The sequence below is a fragment of the Dermacentor variabilis genome, chromosome 8 (assembly GCF_050947875.1).
Source record: "Dermacentor variabilis isolate Ectoservices chromosome 8, ASM5094787v1, whole genome shotgun sequence".
In the NCBI taxonomy this organism is placed as follows: Eukaryota; Metazoa; Arthropoda; class Arachnida; order Ixodida; family Ixodidae; genus Dermacentor; species Dermacentor variabilis.
In genome coordinates, this window is record NC_134575.1 from 17,956,308 (window position 1) to 17,981,786 (window position 25,479).

The window sequence follows — 25,479 nt, forward strand, 5'->3', positions numbered from 1 at the left end:
AAGGGGGGGGATTCACTTTGAACGAATTCTCAGGATGACGCTGTTTTCGAGATATTAATACCAGAACTTTGCGGAGAAAGGCACTGGCGTTCCAGTTACTTTTGTGCTTCAATGCATAAAACGACGTTTTGTTAAGAAAGCATGTGGAATGAAAGTGCATTTTAACCTCAAGTTTGACGGCGCCTGCATATCTAGTAAATGGTGTCATCCACACAATCATGTTCAAGTCGATAGACCTTGCAGTTTCACCCGCTAGAGTTTGTAAATTGCAATATGTGCCATACGGAAATTAGTTAGAAAGGTAATTAGAGGATTTTCCGTTAATTAGTTGATTATGCATTTCAATGTCCGCCTCTTCGAGCAGGCCAGCTCGTGTACTAAAATTGTGCCATCTGCCAAAGGCAATTTTTCAAAATTTTTGATAGTGTTCTCTGAAACACCCTGTGTACTTATATTGTACTCTTGGTTTTTCTAACAAGTAAAAAAATCCAGTTACTTTAGCCAGGGCTATGTGTTTTCGCATTTTTTACGTCTGTTCGTCCTGTCGCACTGCTTTAATGATTCGCAATGCAGTTGACGTAAAAAAGCTTACGGGGCGCAGCATTTGCAAAAAGCCGAATTCCCGCGAACACTGTAAAATAATTTACACACTTAAACGTGAAAGAGAGTGTAAATGTGTCTGTAACACCCTTAGAGTGTTATTTATGTAACGGACATCATAAGGGTGGGAGTTATAGACACATTTACACCCATTCTCACTTTTAAGGGTATAAATAATTGTAAATCGGGCACTTATAGCCTTGAATTCAATGTTGGAGTATGCAGCAGTCTAATTGACGTATACAGTTATTCGTCTGTACTCGGCTGCAACTTAAGTCTGCAGTGAAGCCCCGCCCACGCCCCCATAACCGCCAGCCACTGTTCCTCCACGAGACTGCAAATAGTTCGTACTTCAAACATTCCCTGTTACCTGAATAAGGCGGTAACCACAGAAATAAAATTGAAAGCGCGTAATTTGTACGTTTTCACTCGTCTACTATAGTGGAACGGTGAAAGCCTAATTCTTTATTGAACTGAAATAAAACGCATGCTTTCTGCAACTATTTATTGTTAAGTTTCACTTCAGTTGGCATGAGTAAAACGGGGTCAGCAGTGAAATGAACTGTACCGCCGACTTTTGAAGAGTGAAATGCTCAGACTCCCATACACTTTGTCCATGTCTGTTCCACACCTCATCGCTTCCACCGATGAAAAGACTTTTGAAGAATAGCACGTGCACGCTTTGGAAGTATGAAGTACGACGCCATATTGAAATCGTCGCATGACGACGATTTTGTTTGCTTCTGTGATTGGCTGGCGGAGTGACAACCCCGCGCGGTCTGTGTGCATTAGTTGCCAACTCCTGTTTTTTTTTTTTTTCGAGTTGTATCCTAATATAATTGAAATCGGTCAGCTCTAACGGAGCGCAAATTCATAATTTTCATGCAAACCGGGCCCCGTAAACTTTTGAGGTCGAATGTACGTACGCCAGCGCAGCTCCAGTTAGTTATCTGTGATTCTGAAACTACTTGAGACTTTGCACTCCCACCGACCAGTCAACTTGCCGGCGTCCTATCATAGCGCCGACACTGGCCGGCGTCATATATGCCTCTGCCGGGCCAGTCGTCGCAAGCACACCGGACTCACAGTGCCGGCGACCGTTGTAGTTCAACGTGGACAATGTGTGGCTCTCACTTTCCTCACTCTCTAGCTACGCGTGCCCGCTGAAGCTATATCGGTGCACTGCACAGGTGTGTACAAAGGTGTTTACGCCGCCAACCACAAGTGACCTTCCTAAAGAGACCGCTGATTGTGCACTTGCCAGCGGGAAAAAACAATTTTCGCGTGCTTCTCTACCAATGTGTGTTCCATTTAAAAGTAGACCGCAGTGCACGAGTGTGATTCCGCTTCGTCACCCCTGGAAAGAGACAGCGGTCGGAGCGCCCAACGCAGGCGTTGTATGCTCGGGCTTTTTCTTTCTTTTCGTTTTTTTCCCCGATCGCGCAACCAACTGTTGCTCGCAGCCGCTGTCGCCATACGGCCCAGCTCGGTCGCGAGAGATGTAGAGAGAGGGCACGACGTCTGTAGCTAGCGAAATAAGCCTCCCCTCGCGGCACCACCACCACCACCATGCCTCAGGAGCTTTCCTCCTGCGAAACGCCGCAAGACGCACACAATCCGCCGCCACCGCCACCCACCGGCGGGAGTATGACGCCATGGCGGCGAGCACGCAGCAGGAGGGGTGCGGCGCACGTCCTGGCAAAGCACCTCGTGCCTTCTCTCTCCTCCTCTGTCTTTATTTTCCCCACCTGTACACACACGAGAGACGCCGCCGGTGTGCACCAGGTGGCAGCACGTGACTTTACAGACGACCGAAAGAACGGCGCAGCTATGCGGCGCGCGTTCGAGGTAAGCGGTCTCCCGGCATCCTCCTTTCTTGCACCGCAGAAGAGTGACCTGAGAAGGTATTTTCTGCGTCCCCCTTCGCCCCCACCCAACCAACAGCGGCGCCACTCCCCCCCCCCCCGTTTTTTTCCTTCCCCCATAACCTCCTTGTACGTACCGTGGACTACGGCGGGATTTTTCTCTCCCGCACCCTCGTCCTTCCTTCTCGCAAGCACACTTCTCACTCAGAGCGACGTGCCTCTGGCGAAGCTGGTCCCACCCTCCCAGGCCCTTCCCACCACACACCGTTCGTCCTCCCCCCAGGGAGCGTACAGCGTACTGCCTACGCACCGACGACGAAGTTTGGTCGACGAGGAAACCTGCCGAATCCCTCCCCTCTGTCTCTCTCCACCAAAGCCCGCCGCTGCAGCGACGCCAGCGGTGTCTCACTAGTAGCGTGGTGGCCTGCCAACTCTTGGGAACAAGTGTCTGTGCGTGTTCCGTTGAGAAAAGAGAAAGAACGGAATCGCTTCGAGCTAGCAGCCACCGGCGTCATCGTCTCGAAGTCGCCGAAAAGCTCGGCGCTGCCTGCCACAAGGCAGGCTACCCCGGGCCAACCTCCGACCATCCGAATCCCTCCTTTGTGTGTGTGCGTGTGAGTGGGGGAGTCGACGACCACCTCGACGACGGGCGCTGCGCGAACGAACGAGCGGACGGAACTAGCAACAGGTGGTGGCACGAAGCAGCCACCATCGTCATCATTACAAAGCCTTCACAAACTACCACACCGTCCTCACCACAGAATTTCGACCGATCGCCGTCTGTCTCAGATTGTTGTGTGCTGTGTCTACGGAGAATTGACGAGCGTTAGTAAAGACCCTAACGCTACTTCTGCTACTGCGTTGGTTGACAGAAGACAGCAGCGCCCCAACTCGTGCCTTCTGTTTCTGTCCTTCTGCGAGGCACCCAGCTAGCAGACGTGGTCTTGTATAAACGTCGTCTGTTCACGCCGTGTTTTGTGCTTATAGAACCGTGTTCCCTCTCCAAAGAATCCTCGCCAGAGTCTGCGAGAACACATTCCCCTGCACAAGCATCATGGCCTGCTCAGCGGTAACCCTGTCGATAGCGACCATCACGGCCGTGCTGGCTCTGGCCTGCCTGTCCATTTCTTTCGGCACGGATAACTGGCTCGAGACTCGCGTCAACCGGACAGCCATCAGACAGACGTTGCAGAAGGACACGGACGACTACCGCTCGTACGAGACGAGAATGGAGTACTTCAGCCGGGACACGGGTCTCTTCAGAATATGCTTCCCCGAGAAGAAGCCCAAAGGACGTGAGTACTCAATTGAACGATCGAACGCTTAGCAGAAATCCGGTTGTCTTGTATAGCACATAGCCCCATGACCGCCAGTATGGCTGATGGTACAGTGGAACCTGGTGGAACCACGCAGTAGTCTTCGTCGTCAGCTTATTTCATTGCTACTGCAGGACGGCGCTAGGCCTGTCCCAGCGATCTTCAATTAACTTTGTCCTCCGTCTTGACCCTTATAGTCTCTTATATAGACCGTGTGGTAGAACCGTATACACGAGTAAAAAATGCCAGCTGTCGACGTTTTTGCAAGCTTTCCGTGATAGGTCGTGTGAGGGGATCGTCTGGAAGTTCAATGCCCGGTTCACCTCTAGTTCCTGATATACTACTTTGTGCATCCGAGAGCGAACAATATGCTATAGGTCATTCGCTGCTTAGCGTGGTGCTGGAAACTATGCGGAATGCTAGAAACAACCTGCACGCGAAAGAACCGGATATATGCAATTAAAATAAACGCGATACAAGCATGAAAAGAGGCTATCAGATACAACGCGCACGGCGATTCGATTACTGAGATTCTTTCGGTTGACATGCTACAGTTACGTACGCTCGTACAATGACTGCTAGGTGTTTGCGAAGAACTCAAAACAGAAGTGTACTCGCATACTGTGGTATGCGTGCCGGTATGCGTGTCATTAGGTGCATGTGCAGTTTGATTGAACAGAGAAAACAAATTGAAAAGACAGACAGCTCCACACAGTTGCGATGGTTTAGATTCCTTCACCGTCCTTAAAGGAGTTTTGAAACACGTTCGAAAGTAAGAAACTCATACGCTTCTCGCGCGCGAGGAGAACGGTACGTAACAGGCAAATACGGGCGTTTGGAAACGAACGTTTAGAAATTGTGTACACAAAGGTAGTGCATCAACAGCAAATGTATTGATGAAAGTAATTATATTTAAAATGTGTGCGTTGCATACATCCTGAAACCCCTCTGATTGGAATAGCGTTGCAAGTTTGAACAACATGTGCAAAATGTTTTAGTAGAACGATTGGGAAGGTAGACGGTTGGGTGTTCTCTCTCGGTGCCAGGGTCACATTGATTGTTTTCCAGAATGTTTCCCACCAGGAAGTCTGCTAGACATAAAATAGCTGTCGCTCTCACATTTGATGTCCCTATAGAGAGCTTTCGCATTGAGTCCACGTTCTGTAAACTCCAATAAAGAATCGAAAATTGTTAATCTGTTCTGCAGCTGTGCGCTTTGTTATGATTCTGAAAAAGCAAGGAACGCGATGAAAGTAAGTTTTCAATGAACCGAATAATCAGTGCCTGAAAGGGTTAAGATGACCTCGAAACGCCGGACCTGGAGTCATCGACACTACCGTGACGTCACAACTCAGAGCGAAACTTGATGACGTCAGTAAGGCTAGATATAACGTTCCTCGTAGAAAAAAAGAAAACAGGAAAAAAAGTTTCATCTTGTTACGCTTGCGGGAACGGCGCAAGCCACTGTATCATGACGTCACGACCAATCCACTGGTTCGAAGAATTAAACATTATAGTGAAATGTTTACTTAATTAAAAAAAAATGGCTTGTATCATAGCGCTTTAAATTAAGGTGCTCTGAGGTTAGCCATTCTGAGACCTTCTCCTAAGCAAAAAAAAAAAATGACGAGTTGGAAATGTGTCGGTGCTCCTTGAAAATGTACGCAGTCGCACAGTTTGATCAGGTGCTATCCACTTTAAAGAAACACCATAAACAAAAAAAAATGCGCAAGAGTCATCTGCAGTCGCAGTGGCTTGGCTCCAGATCTAGTTTGGGTGCCGCACTCGGAACAGGTCCCTAAGCTGGTTCAATTTTTCAACCCGGCCCGAGTATTAATCGTTTTTTACGTCGATCGCTCGACCTTCCGGGTTGCGCGCCCGGGGGTTGGTGTTGGCGAAAGGCATATGCGCCGGTTGTCGAACCGCTTCTAATCGCAAATGCATCGCGGGCTCATTTACTCGTTTTGTTATTTGCCTCGGAAAAACTAGAGCAAAGTCCCTCGCGCCTGCCTGACGCGGTGAGCGGCTTGTGTGGGTAGACCTGTTAGCTAATAAGGACTGACGAGGGCACGTTACTATAGCCTGTCGCGTTATTTTGGGGGTCCATCCGAATTGATGTCTTATCGCTACTGGCTCACGTTTTGTGCACCATGACACATAGAAGAGCTGTTAGAGTTGAAGGCAGACGTTAAAGAGAACGTGGCGTACTGCTCCAGACGAGAGAGCCGTACTTCTGGACGTTCCTGGCGTTTTGCGGCTCGCGAAGAGACACGCATATATGACCAGAAGCGCCGTATAACGCCATAGTTAAACGGCTAGAAGAACAGAAGAGTAAATGTCTGCACAGAACTGCAAGCGCCACAACGAATATGACATTACTGCTTCAGGAAACAAAGGCCGAACGTCCGCACTTTATGGGTGGACACTGTTGACGCTGTCGTAATCTCTATAGCACTATGCGAGCGTAATGCGTTCATTCGTTATGTGACAAAAGAAAAAAAGAAGAACTGTGAGTTTAACGAACGGAAGGTCCACAACAAGCAGGCGTTATTAGCGAGAACGTGCCGTTTGTTGTTTGAGACGAGGGAAACATTACGGTTTGCATTTATGAGCGCGCGGACATCCCTGCGACCAGCAGACGCTCTTATGTTATGCGGCAGAAGACAGACAGGGACCCTAAATCGCAACAGTAAATCTGTTCATGTCGGTAAAGTATTCTTTCGAAACCATATTTGCATTCATTTGGCGGAAAAGGGTAAATAATCATTACTAGTTAAAGAAATGAAGGCTCTTTTGATACTTTCTTTTTATATTGAATACACATTGCGTTCTTTGAAACGCAATGTATTCGTCCCTTTCCAATAAACAGTGAACTAGACCTTTGTGAATCTGTGCCGTCACGACGAGATGGTGCGTGAGCTTCAAGGGGACGTACGTAACCTTTATTTTGCTTTCGCGTTCTTCTTTCTTGGATTACCGATACTCTACTCATGGTCAGAGCGGAAGCTTTCATTCTGTATAGAAGTGCAATTTATCATAGACGTGCAATTACCAATTAACTGATTTAAAATTAACTGAGGCATGTTAACACACCTCCTAGGGGGATCGGCCACACTGGATGTAATGGTACAAATCACAAATAAGACGAAAGAGTAACGGTCACAAAGGAGACAGTCTGGAAAGCATGGGTTACTCCGCAAAAAATAAATAAATAAAAGGTAAAGTACGCTATGTTCGGCAACCCTAGCAGCGCAACCTTCCGAACGCTTCAACTAACTTACGCGGAACAGCTATGATAGGAATGTGGCTAGTACCTAACTGACTAGCGCCAAATGACAATAGGTTTCATGTTGGTAGAGTAGAGCCTAGATTACTAGTCGGATGTGCGGGAAACGAATGCATTGAAGTCCACTTTCTTTTTCTTCAGTGTCTTCTGCTATTGCACCAAGCAGCGAAACGAACAGAAGGCAGATCCGGACAGGAGAAGCTGCGCCTTTTCTAGCAGACGGTGGGGAATTCCGCGTATCTGTCGATCGCATCTGTTTCCACGAATTTCGAGGCCGTTCTCGCCATTTCTAGCCTGCACTACGCAAGAATGCCGTATCGCGGACCAGACAGCTTCTGTGCGTGAGATGATAGGCATTTGAAATAAAGACTAGGGGTATGTATCTGAGCAGGCGCTGGATGTTTTAGAGATGTCCCGTACTTTCTTCGCCAGCCAGTTCTCTTACGCGTATGCTTTTGCCTTCTGCGTGTATTCCGCCTGTTTATAACGGGTTGCTCATTACTTGTATCAGTCGAGATATCCTACTCTCTTTGTATATGAGTTTTTGTCTACGAAAAAACAAAAATCGCCTTCTAGAAGGAAATAAATAAATTTATTTACTTATTTATTTAAAATACGTTACAGGCCCAAAGGGCATTGAGTAAGGGGGGTTTAGTTATTACAATGAAAGTACAAGAGCCTCATATCCTCACTGTTTCTGTTCCCCTGGTAGATATCAACATCCGTTGTTCTAGAAGAAAGGGCACAGTTTCGTATAACTTTCTAGAATTAAAATCACTACCCTGACGTCTTCATGAAAGGCATCGGACAACTGCCACAGATGTACAATGTGGTCCGCTGTTAAAAAGAACACCTAATTATTGTCCAAACCAACATACTGGAACGTGTCATCAACTTCACAGGTAGCAAGTGCCGGATGTGACCCTTTATATAGACCTATATCGGCTAAGAATTGTTGCCGAGGTGTTCGTGTCGATAATGGGATGTAATCATTTCCAAAATACCAATTACCCTTTAACAGTGGACCGTGCCGCATGCATCTGTCAGACAGTACCACATGTGCATGGCAAGCACACGTTGTTGTCTTACCCACATACTACGCACACGAAGAACACTCAACTTCTATAACGTCGGGGACTCGGGCGAAGCCGGCCCTATATGCGGGCCCGCGCAGAGTGACATAACGGGACCTAAGTTGTTTTCATCCATTACGTACATTGTACCAGCTCGACCCCTTGCATTCTTCGAAGCTTGAAAGCAATTCCGGCTCGGGAAAAAAAAAAAGAAAAAAAAATGTATGGTTGCTTCTTTCACAATCAAAAACCACAAGTGAACGCTCATCTAAGTGTCCGATGAACATCTTTCAGAACATCTCCTGGTGACTTGTTGGTGCCAAGCTAAATAAAGCACAATGATGAAAATGTGCGCTAGCAATTAAGTTCCGTTATAGATTTCGACCTGAATATATTAAGTCGCCAGTTTTATATTAACGAGAAAATATTATGGGAAAATAGCAAGTTATATTTCTATAGTAGTAGACGAGTTGTAGCAGCTGCTAAAATTAATAGCTTGATGTAACAGAAAACGGGTTAAAAAGCTAAGCATCGGTCGCCACGACGCCTTGGAAGTTCTCCAACCAACTCTTTGTTACGCCTTAGATTTTGGCATTCAAAGGTAAACACAAACCTGCAAGATTGATAAACGCTTTCCAACACAGAAAGTAGCCAAAGGCACGAAAACGTGCCAAAGAAATGTGGTGAATTAATGGGCGCCGCGGTTCGAGCACAAAATTCAAGAAAAGTTTGAACGTCATTCCTCACCCCCCCCCCCCCCCCCCCCCCCCTCGCCACCTACTTTTTTTTTCCCGACTAATAAACGATTTGTTTGCTCCGAGTATATAGAGACTTGCGAAAGAGTAACATGCGAGTTTATCCTGCTATTCCGCGTTTTGGACAAACTTCAGCCCCTATTCGTGCGGCCACGGCGGCACGGCGTTCGAAGGACCGGTGGTGGGCCAAGGTAGGCCCGGCGTGAGAGCTTTTCGGTCGGCATGGCGACGAGGAAGTGGCCGCACTCACTCGCGGGCATCCCTCGCCTCCTCCGACACGCTCCAAAAGTAAGGCCCACCGCGCGAAACTTGTTCTTCAAGATTAGAGGACGGGCCCGAAGCGGGCACACACACGTGCGCTTCCTCTTCGGAGAACGAACAACCGCTATGTATGTACCCGGGCCGCCTCGGTGGAGCGGCGGCAGCGTCATGGCGGCGCTTTCTCTGGTTGCGTCGCCACGACAAGACAAGCAGACGATGCTGCTGCTTTCGGTCTTCTGTTTCGGTCACCCGATGGTCGTCTGTTTCGTGCTGTTTCTGTCGTCCGCTGGGCGTTGCTGTGACGCCACGGTAGGAAAGGAAGCAGATCGTCTGCTGTTGTCCTACGTGAAAAAAAAAAAAAAAAATGCAGTCTGCTTTCGCTGATCGCGTCGTTCTTTCGGTCGTCTGCTGCACTTTTGTGACGCCATTGCGAGAGGGGAAGCAGACGATGGGCCGTTTGTCCGCTGCGAAATGCCGTCTGCTGTTTGTGTATAACAGGTTACGCCGCCAGCTGCACGGACGCGTTGCATTATTGCGAGAGGACTACTATTGTAGGGCTTGCGAAATCTAGCCTGTAGGAGCGCTAATTAGACGAGTGTTTGAAGGTCAGCGAATTGTGACGTGGGTTATGGTAGTGAACAGACGATGAACAGTTGCTCAAACGGAGAAATTCGGTGAGTTCCTGGCTGTAGTTGCCGTGAAAGTTACCTAGCTTCCAAAAACTGACCACAGTACGCAAGCACAATTTGAAGCGATGTTTCGTAGGCATCGCGTTGACCGTGACCGATGGATACATACGAGACTGGTCGCTTTAATCCTGCTTCGCATAAACACCCAAAGTCAACTTGTTTCAGTTATCCTTGACTGGTCCAAATTTGGACACCGATGAAGTGCATGGGTCTTCGCGGTAAAGACGAAAGAAATCACAGCTGTGCCGAACTGTAGCTCCCGGAGACTGCATGCCTGCAAGAACAAGGAATGCCACCTTTTCTTCCTCGTGAGAGAGCCGCACGTATACCTGCTCGCGACAACAATCTTCCTAGTTACCAAAAACAGATCGAAGGAAATGGCAAAACTACTACCAAGCGGAATAGTGCAATTTGTACGATTTGTAACGCTTGTCCCGTCGCCAGGCGGCGGGAAACGGACGGCCTGCCTCCCTGGCCGCGTGACAAGAACGCCGTCTGTTGTTGCCACCGATTCGATCGTCTGCTTATACCCGTGGCAGTTTTGCTTGGGTTGCGGATCCAATTTGCGCCGTAGGAAGAACGGCACGTTCTGCGTAAGCTGTCTGCTCGTGTGTGTTTCGACTTTTGTGAGTGTTGTGATCGCCTGCACCATGTAATACGCCCTGAGGAGAGAGATCGGTGTAAGAGGGTGGCGCTTCATTGGAATGCACAGCGGCGTGGACGGATGCAGACGGCGCATTTCCACTTCCGTCCCGGGCGTGCATGACGCCTACGTTCGCTTCGCCGACGAGAGGAGAGATATGTCGCTCAAACAGTCAGTGACGCCCACGTGGAGCAGACGGTGCTGCCAGAGGGGCGCGTGCTAGCTCTTTCGCGGTTCACTGCACCCCCCCCCCCCCACCTCGCCGTAATAGGGCTCTCTCCCTTCCGTCGTCTGTTAGCAGACGAACGCCCTGCCCCGTAGACACTTCAGTGCTTACGCTAAATGAGACAGGAGAGAAAATAGAAATTAACCACCAGGTGCAGCCAAAAGATTCCGCCCACTTGGTGTACATATTTCACCTGAGACACAATGCACGTATTTCTCATTGTTTCCGTTATTGGACGCTCGTACAATCATTCACCGTTCATGGCAGGCTGAACGCGGAGCGTGAGAGGTGTTATTTCCATCCAATCATTTGAAAATTATGAAGTTACCTTATACCTAGAAAATTCGGTCATTGATCAACGCATATGTGCGTGCACCAGCTTACGGACGCACAGCTCGAGAGAAAAATACCAGGCATCCGTCTCCAGCTCGATCGGTGGTTCCATATAGATACATATGTCGATACAGATCAACACATGCCACCCCCCCCCCCCCCCCGAGTTGTTTTTATATATCTCCGATCGCCTGCAAACCACACCGCCCCTTTGTGATGCATTAGGGTGCGCGCTTGAGCTCTCCGAACGACGAGCACCGCAGATTCTCTACAGGGGGTGCTATTCCGCGCAACACCGGCCATTATTCAGCATATTCGAACCGCGTGTCGATTTCCGGATAATATATGATCGGGTGCAGGGCGGGCCTCATTGTTCCGATAGCTGAAAAGCCCGGCTGAATACGAGTTACACCCTAACGCTGCAGTGACGTAAGCTCCAAAGGCCTCGTGCACGATCGTGATTACGAAACGACAACTATACATATAAGAAAACGAAAGTAACAATGAGCAGACAACGAACAAGGGGCCAAGCATCCACCGCCAGCTTTCATATATTTCGTTCGTCTCTTGAAAAGCGTGCAGCAGGCGTCGGCTAATCGTGTCTCACCGACAGCGTGCAATGTAAGGCAGCGAAAGTGACTGGTCGTTTCAGCCAATCAGAATGGAGAACCCAAACAGGGGGGGGGGGGGGTCTCTTCCATTGTCCCGGCGTCCTCGGATCTCCCTCCGTGCAACACCGTTCTATGGAAGCTTCACGAAAGTATTGGTGGGGCACAATGGACTAGCTGCTCTCCCTTCTTAGAACGCACAATTGGCTCTCGTTACTGATTGGCTGACGCAAGCCCGCTGCGCCGAGTTCATTCATGGCCTCCGAGATCGGGCAGTGCGCGCCACCCGATCTCGGAGACTATGCTAGGTTAGACGTAGTTCGCAAAGCCGGCAGCGCATCGGATCGGAGTGCTTCACGATTGGCTTAAAACGGACTTGGCTCAACCAATAAGAGGAAGCTTTAACTCGGGTGCTCCTATATAAGTACATGTAAAAGGAGAATTGGTTTTCCTCGGCAACAATGGCACTAAAATTTACGAGGTTTGTTGCATTTAAAAGAAAAACTTAAAATCTAGTGACCGTTCGTTTCGAATTCTTGATTTAGGTCGTGAATTTTTTATGAAATGTTGGCAAAAAAAGAAAACGCAAAGTTTTAGAAAACGAAACAATAGAAGTTTACAACTCTGTAACTCTGCAGTGAGAACTGATATCACATTTTTGTGAATTGCGTCAAATAGTACATCTAAAGCGGACAAAATTAATATGTTGCACATGAATCTAAAAAAAAAATTAGTAATGTGTAAATGCAGCCTTTGCAGAACCCTTATACACAACGTAACGAATTCACGCAAGATATAAAATGACGTATGAAATTTGTCCGCTTTGAATAACCTAATGGATGCCGTTTACAGAACAGCGCTATGTGTTCTTGACGTTCTTGATGCAGAGCTATTAATTTGTAAACTTCGTGTTTCTATATTCTTAGAATTTCCGGATTTCTGAAAATCGTTTTCGCAACATTCAGGCCCTAAATCGATATTCCGCTTCCAACAGTCACTAGAATTTAACTTTCTCTTTCAAATGCAGCAAATTTCATTAAAATCGGTACAGGGGTTATCTCAGGAAAGCGTTTCTGCGTTTTACATGTATTTGAATATTCCGCGTTGGAGTTGAGCCCGAGCTAAAGCTTCCTCTTAAGCTTTACGAAAAATGTTCCGCAGGAAACTGTGGCGCTAGTGTCTACAGCGATGTTGCCAACTTGGCACAGATAAATAAAAGTCGTAGATTTCTGAACAAAGGTCAGTAGATATCAGCATTCCTTGTTGTTTTATGTTGGCGTAAAAGATAGTCAGAGCTTGTTATATGAAACGGTATATAACGAAATAATGCATATAACGAAGTAAGCAAAGTTCCCATCGAAATGCTGATAGAGACTCATTTTGCACTACATGCAACAATAGATATAACGAAGTAATTATTGTTCTCCATTCACCTTCGTTGTAACGAGGTTTTACCGTATTTTGAACGGAGTTATTGCTGACCCCTGCCAGCAATCACTCCGTTCAAAATACGGTAAAACCTCGTTACGAACCTCGGGTTCCGGTGGTTATTGTTAGTTTTACAATGTGCCACCTGCGAAGCAGCAACACCTAGTAAATGGCGCACCGCAAATCTCAAACGCAATAACTATTAAAAAGACACCTCGTTTTTTACCTTCAAACCAGTTTTGGAAGGGGCTCAGATTACATGTGCTATACCGCTGATCAAATGTTCACTGTGTTTTTATCTATGCTTAAGCCTATAGAAATGAAAAGAAAACTTAGCGTTCTTTGTTCGAGTGCAGTTTTAAAATTTGATTGAGCTTTAGAATATATCGATTATAAAAGTAGTATATTTCACAGCAAGTAGGGGAAAACTTGGAAATCTTGAAGGAGTAATTGATGTCAATGTCGTCTTTTTCTGGCACAGTAAGAACCAATAGATTCTGAAACTTTATCACTTAATTATTAAAGAAAGAGAAGAAGAGAAGGGAAGAAGGAAAGGCAGGGAGGTTAACCAGACTGAGTCCAGTTTGCTACCCTACACGTGGGGAGGGGAAATGAACAAATCAGTAAATCTACTGATAAATCAGTTACTCAACACTGGTCTACGGGAGGCGCAACTTATATGGCGGTTCGGACAGTATAAAAATGATGTTTAGCATACATGGATTTGTCTAAAATTCGTCCTTCTTGATTCAAACGACTTCGCGACCTTGCAGATTTGCCATTTCCAACAAAATATTGCCTTATGAACAGCGATTCGCAATGATCACTCATGTTGGCAGCGACTGAATTGCCAATTGCTGCGTTTAGAAAACTACCTGTGCTTGGAAATTGATAAAGACAAAAGTGTAATAAATGACCCCATGAGAACGTTTGAAGCCACAAAAACGAAGAATATAGACAAATACATGTACTAACTGTCATTTCCATGATAACTGAACGATTTCGTGAAGCCATTGTGGCGTGGAAAAAAGAAAACACGAAAAGAACACAAGACCGGTCAGTGGGCGCTACACTCATAACTGATTTTTTACTACCCTTAAAAGACCACTGACACAAAATGGTGCGTATGCGCACTGATTCATCACTGTAAAGAAAACAAAAGCATTTAAAAATCATTTGTGTCGGTTTTATTCGCGCTATACATGGCTTCAAGTATCAACCAGCCTGTCCTAAGAGCAAGTTATTTTAGGTTTTGCGAAACTGTTGAAGCACACGAATAATTTGTTAGGAAACTCCACGGGCTATACAGTATGACCGTTGATTATCATATCTACACCGTGATTGGACGACGCGAAGCCGTCGCCGACCAATCGGCAAGCGTTCTTCCTGGGTGCGTCAGCAGCCTAGGGGGTCCGACGCAACTGCGATTTTTTTGCCTTCTCCTTTCCTCTCTCTTCATCTTTTTCTCCCCGCACCCCTTTCCCCGTACAGTGCCGTTGAGGTGTCCTCCACTGAGAGTCAGTTACGGCACTGCACTTATCTCTTCCATGTTCTCTTTAAAGTCACCTCTCTCTCTCACACACACACACACACACACACACACACACACACACACACACACACACACACACACACACACACACACACACACACACACACACACACACACACACACACACACACACACACACACACACACACACACACACACACACACACACACACGCACGCACGCACGCACGCACACACACACACGACGTCGTCCGCCCTTAGCGTTTGCCCGTACCCCACACCCTGCACGCATATTTTTTTTTTTTTTCAAGTGGCCGCCGATCCGTTGAGTCAGCAGCGCGACACGCCGATCCCCTGACCCACGCCGCGCGAATGCTTTGGCGTCCGATGAACGAGCGGCCTGTTGTGAGGCGGCGTCCTATCACGCAAGATGAGGGCACACATGGGCGAGTGATTGACGGGGAACTATGCGCTAAAACGCGGTCAAACCGGACTGCGTTCGAGTCGGCAGGGGCGTGTGTGGGCAGCTAAACATCGCCAGCTTACGAAAAAGGAAAAAAAAAAAAAAAAACTACGAACCGGGGAGAAAGCGCTGAAAGGAGAGAGAGAGAGAAAGAAAGCGTGTGATTTCACTCCTTTTATACGACAGTCGCCAGAAATCATTACATTTCACGAAAACTCGAGGATTATGTATATTCCTGCAAGTGCTCTAGCACGTTACACACAGGCGCACACACGCACATTTGCACACGTTTGTGTGCGTGCATGTGCGTGCCTTTCGTTGCCGCGGTGCGAGTCCGCAGTGCATGGGGGCTTTCTTCCGTTAATTCTACCGCGAATCCGCTGGCGCTTCAGCGCTATAGCTTTTGCAGCAAGCTGGGGTTTTACATGAAAAACAAAAGAAAAAAGACTGCGTCGATGTCTAAGCGCTCAACCGTATCTTTATTATTGTGATTTTCTTCCCTTCATGCGCCACGACACCGCTTCCCATCTCGCTTAAGTTACCTTCGGAAGAAAGAAAACGCCGCCACTAATCGTATCGTGCAGTGTTCAACACCGGAACAGCCTTTAAGCGTCGCGTCCGAGTGTTCTGGACGTATAGTCATCCTTGGCAACATCGGCAAGTCCCTCGTGCATAAAACCCTCGGCAAGGGTTTTATGCACGGTTGAGCGGTTCGGTCAGTGACTCTTAGTTGTTGTTTAAAGAGGCACTGTAAAGAGAAACGCTAACTCAGATTAGTCCTTAAAAACTCAAATTTCGTTAGTCTTGCGATAACAGATTAATAAGAGAATATGAAGTAAAAGATAAAAGTACCACTTTTTGAATCCAGTCGATACCCCAGCGCCTGTACGTCAGTGTGACATCACGAATGGCGTTGTGTCTTTTCGTATGGGTGGTGCCTAAAAAAACGTGTCAGTGGTGACGTGTTTCCGACTCTGCAATCACTTCCAGCGCATACAATACGCAATAGCATAGCCTTCGAGATCTGTTCCTGTTACTATGAGGGGGGGAAACTTTCGCTGAGTCACAGGTTTGGGCATCAGCTGCTTGGGCCGTTGCGGCTTAGTAAATGGTTCTTGAAGATTGCCAAGTTCAGTTTATGGCTTTATTTGGAATACAATGTTTGGTGCACCTTGGCTATACTGTTGTCGAATTCCACCACGTTGAGTTCGCCATCTTGTCTGCTCTGATTGGCCCAGAGAGCTTCTAAGCTTTCTCCGATTGGCTCGAAACGCCGCCATTCCTGAATTTGACAATATGGCCGAATTCGACGATGTCTAAGTAGACGCCGTCCAAATCTATGACGTCACGACGGGCCAGCGTTCGAAATTCGAGACTAGGGCCGCTATCTTGTGCACTTTCGAAAAGCCGACGTTCGATTTCGCCTCACGCGATTGGACTAGATTGGCCTAGGCCGCGATATCGGCGAAATCGAACGTCGGCTTTTCGAACGTGTACAAGATAGCGGCCTAGGTCTCCACCGGCTCCTACTTTCAGCGTCCTTTCTGGCTTAGCAAGCTTCTTATCATGCACGGCACGAGCGGCCTTTTTTGTTGTTGTATTGTAGATGAGTAATCTGCTAACATGGCTAATTTCATTTTTCTTTGTCCCATTCAAAACTGCAGGCACAGATGGGGAGATTAAAACCGGCTATCCCGAGACATCGATTGTCTTTGCTGGTGTTCACGTTTTGTGTGTGCGCCTTAACTTCAGCAGCGCTGTTCTCTAATTACCCCAAGACACTTCAAGGGATGCTAAACGCGAACATAATGTTATTCAGTTATCTATTCTGTTCAGTTATGAATCGGTTCTTGTGGAGAGATTAAGGCAGACATTACCCCCCTCCCCCTTTCCTCCCCAAGCAAACAAATTTCGCTTTTTTTTTTCGTCCCAGAACCACGATTTGATTATGAGGCATGCCGTATTGTGTGTATGTGTGTAGGGGGGTGGTAGGAGTTGGGGGCGGGGCCGGAGGCACTCCGGATGGAGTCTTACCAGCCGGAGTTCTTTAATGCGGGCCTACATCTAGCCATACACGTGCGTTTCTTACTTCATTCACATCAGAATGCGGCTGCCGTGGCCGGGAACGAACCTGCGACCTTGCTGTGCAGCGGCGCAACGCCATAGCCACCGTGCTACGGTGGCGGGCGCCGAGCCCGGTTAGCTACCCTGCGCTGGGAAAGGACAAAGGGCGAGTGAAAGATGACGAGGTGGAGGAGAGAAAAAATAGTACCCGCCAGGTGTTTATCCCATCCAACGCTATTCGCGCGTCACTAAAACACCGAAGTGTATAATAGCCTTCAAGATCGTACACACTATATCTGCCGTGACCACGTCTGGCTAAGGTCGCGAAGAGGCCGAAGCGGTGAACCACGGCGGACGTGGGAAGCGGGGAGGCTGGAAAAAAAAAAAACGGCGGGAAACTTGACCCACATGGAAATCGAGAAGCGGCGGGTCGGGAATAAGAAGTTCGTTTCGATTGTTGTGTCCTGGGCCGAGAGGCGATTTGCCGCGCGATGCTTCGGTGGGTCGGCCTGACCGGACGGAGGAGGAATTCGGAGGCTCTCTGATCCCTTCTTGCTCTCGCTACCATGGAGGAAGGAAGGACTCTACAGAGGACGCTTAGAATGGGGCACCGCCGTTTCTTTAGTTCTTTTTTTTTTACTTGCTTGGTTTTATTCCCCGGTCTGGAGAATGCATTGTTTTCGGAGGCTACCGGAAACGCGTTTACCTCGGCTTTATAAAGGACGACGCATTGGTTTGGGTGGGCTTAAACACGTTTCTTTCTTTCTTTCTTTCTTTCTTTCTTTCTTTCTTTCTTTCTTTCTTTCGTTAAACGAACGGTGAGCCTGTCTCGGTTGCGGCATTCTCCCACAGCAGGGAAAGGTCGTGGGAGGATAACGTTTTGGAGAAACAAAGAAATATACACACGATTGTGGGTGGCCTTGCGGGCTAAGTATGCTTCGTTCTTAGACAACATAAAAAGAAACGTTATTCTTTGGAATGGCTGAATCGCCACGCGTGTGGGGAAGTTGAAAGCGATCGAGGAAGTAGGCGCGCGGGTCTGATTGTGGCCGCGGCGCCCATAATTAAATAACGTGCACTCGGGGAAGAAAGTTTGTGGACCTTGTGTTCCGCGCGAGAGAAGTCGAGTATAGATGGCTGTATTCTGAGAGAACTGCAAGACGCGAAAAATGATCGCGGTTAAGAAAGGAGGTACGCGCGTCGTACCAGGGACGCCCGTATAAGTACACTTGGGGACAAAACTAACTGGACCGACGTTGCAACGGAAGAGCCGGATAACAAAGCGCGTTGTCGGACACATTTGGAAGAGGTGAATATAACCTCGCGGTCTCAGTGTGAGACCGGCAGTTTAGACGCGTATAAACGTATCTTCGCTGTCCGACTGAAGTGAATGGTGGACCTGTTATCGTCGGCGTGCTTGGGTTCACTTATCGAAGGAATTCAGATCTCTCGCGGCACCAACTGGTTCGCTGAGTTTTGGACTCGAATGTACGAAACTAATTAGTCTGCAATTAGTCTTTAATTAGTCATCACACTTAAAAAGAAAACGGTGCCCACGAAATTTTTCAGTAACGATCAGCTTGTCAGCGTTGTGAACGATTGCGAACTGACGAGATGGCTGCTGTTGGTCGGGAACAGAGAAATCTTATCGCTCGCGCACAATGACCTTCGATGTCTGGGTTACTTGTTAGTGTAATCGACTGTACGTATGTACTCTTGTCAGTGCAGGAAGCCGTACCCCCTCCCCCCCCCCCTTTTTTTTTTTTCAACTCTGGGCTATTGTATGGCTCGGAAGAAACGCGTGTTGATATGAAATTATTCGATGTCGTTAAAAAAAAAAAAAAAAAGGAACCGTGACTCTCAGCGATGTCTTGGGAAGGCAGTTGCCTGAATAATCAAGCGTCCTTGTTAGGTCAAACTAGCTTGCTGTTGCCACCCGCCAAAGCGACACATCTTTGCCTATGTATGGCGTGTTGCAGCCAATAAATTAATGGAAGAAAAAGTATTATGATGGTAAAAGGGAAAGAAAAGCAGGAACAGCAAAGCGTTACGCCATGAATATCTTTCTGATTGTTACCGTGTTTTTATAAGCACGGCAATGACTTCACTTCTGTTGCCCAGAAAAAAAGTCATGTGCCATGAAAATGTTGGGCAGACATATTGTCGCGAAGAGAGTGTACCGCGGCCCTCTTTGCTGTCTTTCGGGGAATTTTGTGGGGTCCTTGACGCGGGGCAAACCATTGTACACAAATGACCTCGACGGCGCCGCGGACAGTGCTGCCGCGCGGCCGCCGCCCCTGACGTCACACCTGCACATGTCGCGTCGTCTTCCCACGCTCGGCTGTCAAAAGCCGATTAGTTATGGTCAGAGTGCTTTTGTGTAAGGCGTGCTGACGCGACCATTTCTTGACCCCTTGAACTCTGCCGCTTATTGGATGATGTCGGCTTGCCTGATTGGTCGGAGTAACGAAGTAGCCCATTGGTGGAGAAAAGTGTCTCTTGGATGCTGGGGAAACTTATTTAAGGAATAGTTTGGGGTAGTTTAGGGTGAGCAAGTAGACCGCAGCAGACACGGCGCAACTTCACCAGGGGAGACCAGGCCGGTCAGGCAGGCCGACGACGACGGGTATGACATCGTTTTGCTTGTAAATATTTTTGTACAGTTTAAACTTAAGGTAAATGCCAAGGGAATAAATCTAGTTGTTCAAATGCTACTCTCGTCGTCGTACCTGCGGATTTGGACTTTCCCCTGCCAGAGCTCATCCCCATTCATCTTCCGTCTCCCTGGTGAGTTGATGCGTCTGATATTTCACGGCTGCGTCACTTCGCTACAATATTGACCAGACTAACTTAGCTTGGCGTGGTTGCATATATAGGACCGAAAATATTGTGAAAACACAAATTTTGATATTTTCTTTTCCTGATTTTGCTGTGCGCATTAATTTGCATCTGTCGCACTTTTCGAAGGGTCTTAGCGTCTTCATTCATCCTAAGAGTGTAACATACACCTAACCTCCCCTGACAGTCTACATAGTAGGCAGCTCGTTACTCTAGCGTAACCCGCTGTTTGAGGATATATGCTTAAACAGTGATAACGACAGAAGAATGCTTTAAGATGAAAAACGAGATCAGAAGTACGTTGTTAGGGGCATTTGAGCATATTAGTTGCACAACTCAGGAGTCATTTCTTTGCGTATAGGAAAGGTACGGCAGCGGCTCTCGAAGTCGTGGTGTAGGGTGGCGCCCCCTCGCAAGTGGCGACCCGCTTCCGCAATGCAACGCCGTTCGTGCCTTCTGCGCCGGCGGCGACCCTTTTGTTTTCTCGTCGCCAGCTCCCTCTCTCATCGCTCGTTAACAAAAAACGCGACCCGCTCCTCCCAAGGCTTGCCCCGGTTTTTCCTAGCGGTGCCGCCGCGAGCGAGGGCGAACACTCGGTACATAAGGCGCTGGAATTTGCATAGGCTGCACTCTCGCTCGCGCTCTCTCTCTTCATCTGTAGCTTTTTTCACCTCGTCGCAGACGACGATTGGCCAACGGTAGGCGGCATGCAGACGACGCTGCTTTCACGCGCCGTTGTCCGCGTTTGCCGACGTCTGCTAGCAAGCCCCGTGCGTTATTGTCGTCTGCTGTAGCCGAGCCAGTTCGCTGTCGTCTGCACCCTACGCGCGTTTTCATCGCCGTCGTCTGGACGGCTGTAGCGAGCACAGTTCACTGCAGTCTGCCCCAGCGCTCGTGCGTTTTCTGTTGGCGTCGTATGCTGTGCGGCAAGTACGGCGCGCGTCTGCAATGAGAGCGGCCAACTAACTCTATGCGAGCGAACGTTCTTATTCTTCGGAGGCCTTCGGCCGCTTCGAAGCAAAAAAGGCGTGGAGCGGAGGCTTCGGGGCGGTGTGAGATAACGAAACAAACCGGAGAGCCGAGAAGAAAAGAAACGAGACAGGGTACGGAAGAGTGTCGTGACTTTCCTTTCGCTTCATGCGTTTCAGCGAAGCCCTGCGGGAGTTCTTAGCTCTGTTCCGCGCATACCGTTAGATAAGGCATTGTCTGTGGCACTTGGAGCGCTCTGGCGGCGATGTGTAGTTTCGTCGTTTTAGTTTTCCATTCCTGCTTGCGCATCGGCCATTCAGCAGCATCTCGGCGAAACCATTTATCAGCTTCGAGGGCGTCTTTGATCAGATAGTCCTGCGCTTTTCGGTTGCAGAAATACCCTCAGAAATGAAATGAGGAAACAAAGTGCCTGGAAGCATCGAAGTCGTTTGGAGGAAGGCCGGGTCTTCGGCGTTTGTGAGTTTTTATCAACTGCGCGAGCGCTAAAACGATCGCCCTTCGCGAACGCCACGATTCAGCGAAACTTTTAAAAGAAAACAGCGGCGACCGTACTAGTCCCATTGATCACACTCACTGAGGGTGCCATTCTTACTAAATTGCGCCACTGGCTCAAATTCTGCAATTTCTGCAATGGCCACATTTTGGGCCAATCAGAGAGGCCGTATGAGACCTCTGGGCCAATATCAGCTAGGCTAGAGCTGGCAAGATGGCGAACTCGACAATATGTCGTAATTTGGCAATGTCCAGAACGGCACGCCAAATGATATTTCAACTGTTAAATGCGTTGTAATGTTATAGCATGGTCAGCGGATGTGTTTCGAAAGCGCTGGCTAACTTTAACTTATACCGTGTTCTCTATTCGGCACGGACCGTCACCCGGTAAATACGGTAAACTTGCGTCGTTAAGAATGTTCTCTACAGCTGCTGAATTATACGATTGTTACTTCATAAAGAATGCGAAGCGATTCCTTTAGGATTTCACCGTATGCGGGAATTCCCGCTGGCGGCCTTCATGAATAGACATGTGCTTATACCACCTCAAAACTCGGCAACAGACCCGCCCCCGCCCCCCTTACCCCTTTCCGCCATTTTCTTATGGATTACGGTGAAGCAAAGTTCAACCATCGATGTTGCGTTCCTCGCGTACCGCATTTACTCGAATCTAAGCTGAGGTGGCATTCTATACATTGTCGAATTTCGCCATACTGTGGAATGCGCCATCTTCCCAGTTCCGATTGGATTACAAGGCTGCCACGACCTCTCTGATTGGCTCAAGAACGCCGCCATTATACAGAATTTGACCATGTGGTAGCACATGGAGAAAACAACCGCGGTCATCTGATGCTGAGAAATCGGAAGGCTCAAAAATTACAAAAAAATAAAATAAAAGAAAAGGCTCCTCGAATATATATAACCTGACCATGGTATCGGCGAACTTCAGTCAGTGAACAGCTGTTAAATCGCTGGGCTTTCTCGTTTTTCACACTCTGCATTCGCAAGTGACTACGGTGACTTCGCGTGACTGACACAGATTTCTTTTGTCGTGACTCACCAAGCTCATTTGCTCTCGTCATCAGTAGAAATGCTATAGTCACTATTCGTTCCTCACGTCTTGTCGTGCCCACATTTCCGTCCATCGCTTTTTAGACGCACATATTCCGAGAAGGCGGCGATGATACCGATTTAGAAGGCGCATCTCCTCGCCTGCCTACTATCCAGTCCGCCTCCGCAGAAGAAAAAAAGAAAGGAAGAAAAAGGTTCATTCTGATAAATTATCCTTATTTCTGTTAACTTACTCACTACTTAGTCTAACTCTCTTATTTTTACTCTGATAAAGAAGCGTTGATTAATTATTACTGGAGAAATTGAAACCAAATTTCCACTGTTCGTAAATTTCGCGCTCAATAACTCAGCAGCGCCAGTTCGTTAGCTGGCGTCACATATTTCAAAGCTTCTCTTCCTACTTCGTCCGTTGTCATGCAGAAAAAAAGTTGTCGCAACTTTCCAGGTTTCCACGTTAAAATGAATAAACTGGATGATAGCCCATTTACAGAAGCAAAGACCTTGGGAGCCTGGCCTCACAGTTCGTTAGCCCAGAAAGCAGCTCGAGCGCTTCTTCACTACCTGAAGGCAACAGACTTGAGTGCCCGACTATAGACATCCTGCACCTAACTTAGTGGATGTGTAAGTGCGCTAGACTCATGCTCTCTCTCTTTATTTCTCCATCCCCCTCCATACGTGTAGGGTAGCAAACTGTACTCAGTCTGGTTAACCTCCCTGCATTTCCTCTCTCTCTCTCTCTCTCTCTCTCTCTCTTAAAATGCAACGTAGGGTACAACCTTTTTATGTCCACCAACATACAGGCATCATCGAAAGAGTATCGGATTATATTAGAATAAACGCGGCAGTCGAAGGACCGCCCGACTACATTATTCAGGCACTGAAAGCATATGACTCTTATTTCACGGTTCCATACCGAAGCGCATTTCGGTTCTTTGTTGCCGCGTCTCCTTCTCTTTTCTTTCTTCTTTTGTTTACAAACTATGTCAAAAAGAAAAGAAAGAAAGAAAGGCTTTCTCTACAAATTCACTCCCACGATTCGTAGGATAATTCGCGGACTCACTTCTCATATTGCGCTCCTGCCCCAAAGCGCACAACGCTGTTCTCGACGCGGCCTAATCAATTTCCGCACTTGTATATTCACTCCTTATATCTCCCGTCTCATTCCTTCTTTCATCGCCTTTATGCTTCTTTAATCAAAAGGCGCCTCTTGACATGAATATGTCAAATGAGCTGTATGGACGAAAACCTAATTTCAGTTTTATTTTATTTTATTTTATTTTTTCGCGCTCATAATATTAGAAATGTCGCCTTTGATCGCGGAACATGACAGCTCGAAGATTCCGGAACGAATGCGGACCTTTCTTAAGAAAGAAGACGGTCGTTAAACAACTATAAAAGCATCGAAATTTCTGCTTTCTTTTATTTTCTTTCCCATCCTCCTTTCGACGAGAGAAATGTTGATAATCAAGGATCGCGTGCTCTCCATTTCCAATAAAATCAGAGATTTACTTCTTGACAGTTGTCATCCAGCCTTATGATTATTATTATTTTTTTTTGTTGTTGCGGGAGTATACGGTTTTGATTCTTGAAAGCCGGCTTTAGCAGCATTATTGACGATCTTATTTTACGGCATAGAGGCACCCCCATCTTTCTGACGACATTATTGTTATAAGAACGGTATGATGAGCAACATTATTATGCGAATAATATTCTCAACTTTGTGCGCTGCGTTATCGAATTAACGCGGCGTCGTATTGGTCCGGCCGGACGCATAGCTCTTAGTACATTTACACGCATACGAATTTGTCGCATAATACAGTTAGCTGGTCGTTACACAGTTAATAATAATAATAATAATAATAATAATAATACACAGAAAGAAGAAAAGGAAAAGAAAACGGTCGCGCTAACAGACGAAGATGGCGGCACTTCGAAGCTTGTGTAGAACACACGATAGGTGGAGCTGGTTACGCAGTCTCACAAAGCGCTGACGCCATCGCCCTCCGTTGGTCAACTCATTAGCTGCAACTGTATGGACTTTAATTCCATTCAATGTTTTATTTTTTTCATAAAAAATGGAGGCACGAAGAGAGAGAGAGAGAAGAAACTTTATTATAAAGTGAAAGGATTTATGTGGTTGGGGCCCTCAGTCCAGGGACCCCAATGGCTGTCGCTACCGCTCTTGCTCGTCGTATCAGGGCCAGCCAGACCTGAGGCTCGGAGCGACGGAGGATCGCCTCCCACTGCGCTTATGTTGGTTGGGGGGATTGTAGAACAGGGATATCCTTAGGTGGTTTTTGGCACTGGCATATATATATATATATATATATATATATCATAGAAGCGCAGAAAACTTATAAAGAAAGAATGCGTACCTGCAACAGACATACAGCATTTTTATGAAACTTACGGAACGAACAAACATTTCCGCTCAGTGAAACGGTTTCATCGCAACGTTACATACAAATTGCGTAAGTGGGACTTGGTCGTGTTAGTGACGCCACCACCCGATATTTCGTTATGCGACGCTATAGCTGCGTTGCGTCGTTAACAAAATAACAGCGCGAGCTTTCTTTCTGTTTCTCTTCGTAAGCGCATAATTAATGGCCAGTGGCAGCTGGCGTCCATTCCGCATGGCTTCGTTTCTGTGCTGCATTTCCGGTATTCCTGTTTTTTTTTTTTGCGCCCACTCCTGTCCTTGCATGGATGTGGTTTTTGCTATTCGTACACCAGCTTATGCTGATAGAGAGCGGTAATAATAAGAAGAAGAAATAGTATCGTGACCTAACGAGAAAACGAAGCGGAATACGTGGAAAACTCGTCCGCAAGACAGGTTTTTTGCTGTTTGTCATAAACGATGCTTATAAGCATAAAACACACACACACACACACACACACACACACACACACACACACACACACACACACACACACACACACACACACACACACACACACACACACAC

General features: G+C 47.4%; 1 protein-coding gene across 1 annotated transcript in view; it reads left to right on the forward strand.

Annotated features, from left to right (window-relative positions):
* The first annotated feature begins 2,578 nt into the window (after nt 1-2,578).
* LOC142589735 (transmembrane protein 114) overlaps nt 2,579-25,479 on the forward strand; it is a 100,379-nt gene continuing 77,478 nt past the window's right edge. The window contains exon 1 of the mRNA XM_075701302.1: nt 2,579-3,760. Coding sequence (XP_075557417.1) covers nt 3,520-3,760 — 241 coding nt within the window. The 5' untranslated portion in view covers nt 2,579-3,519. The remainder of the gene's footprint in view (nt 3,761-25,479) is intronic.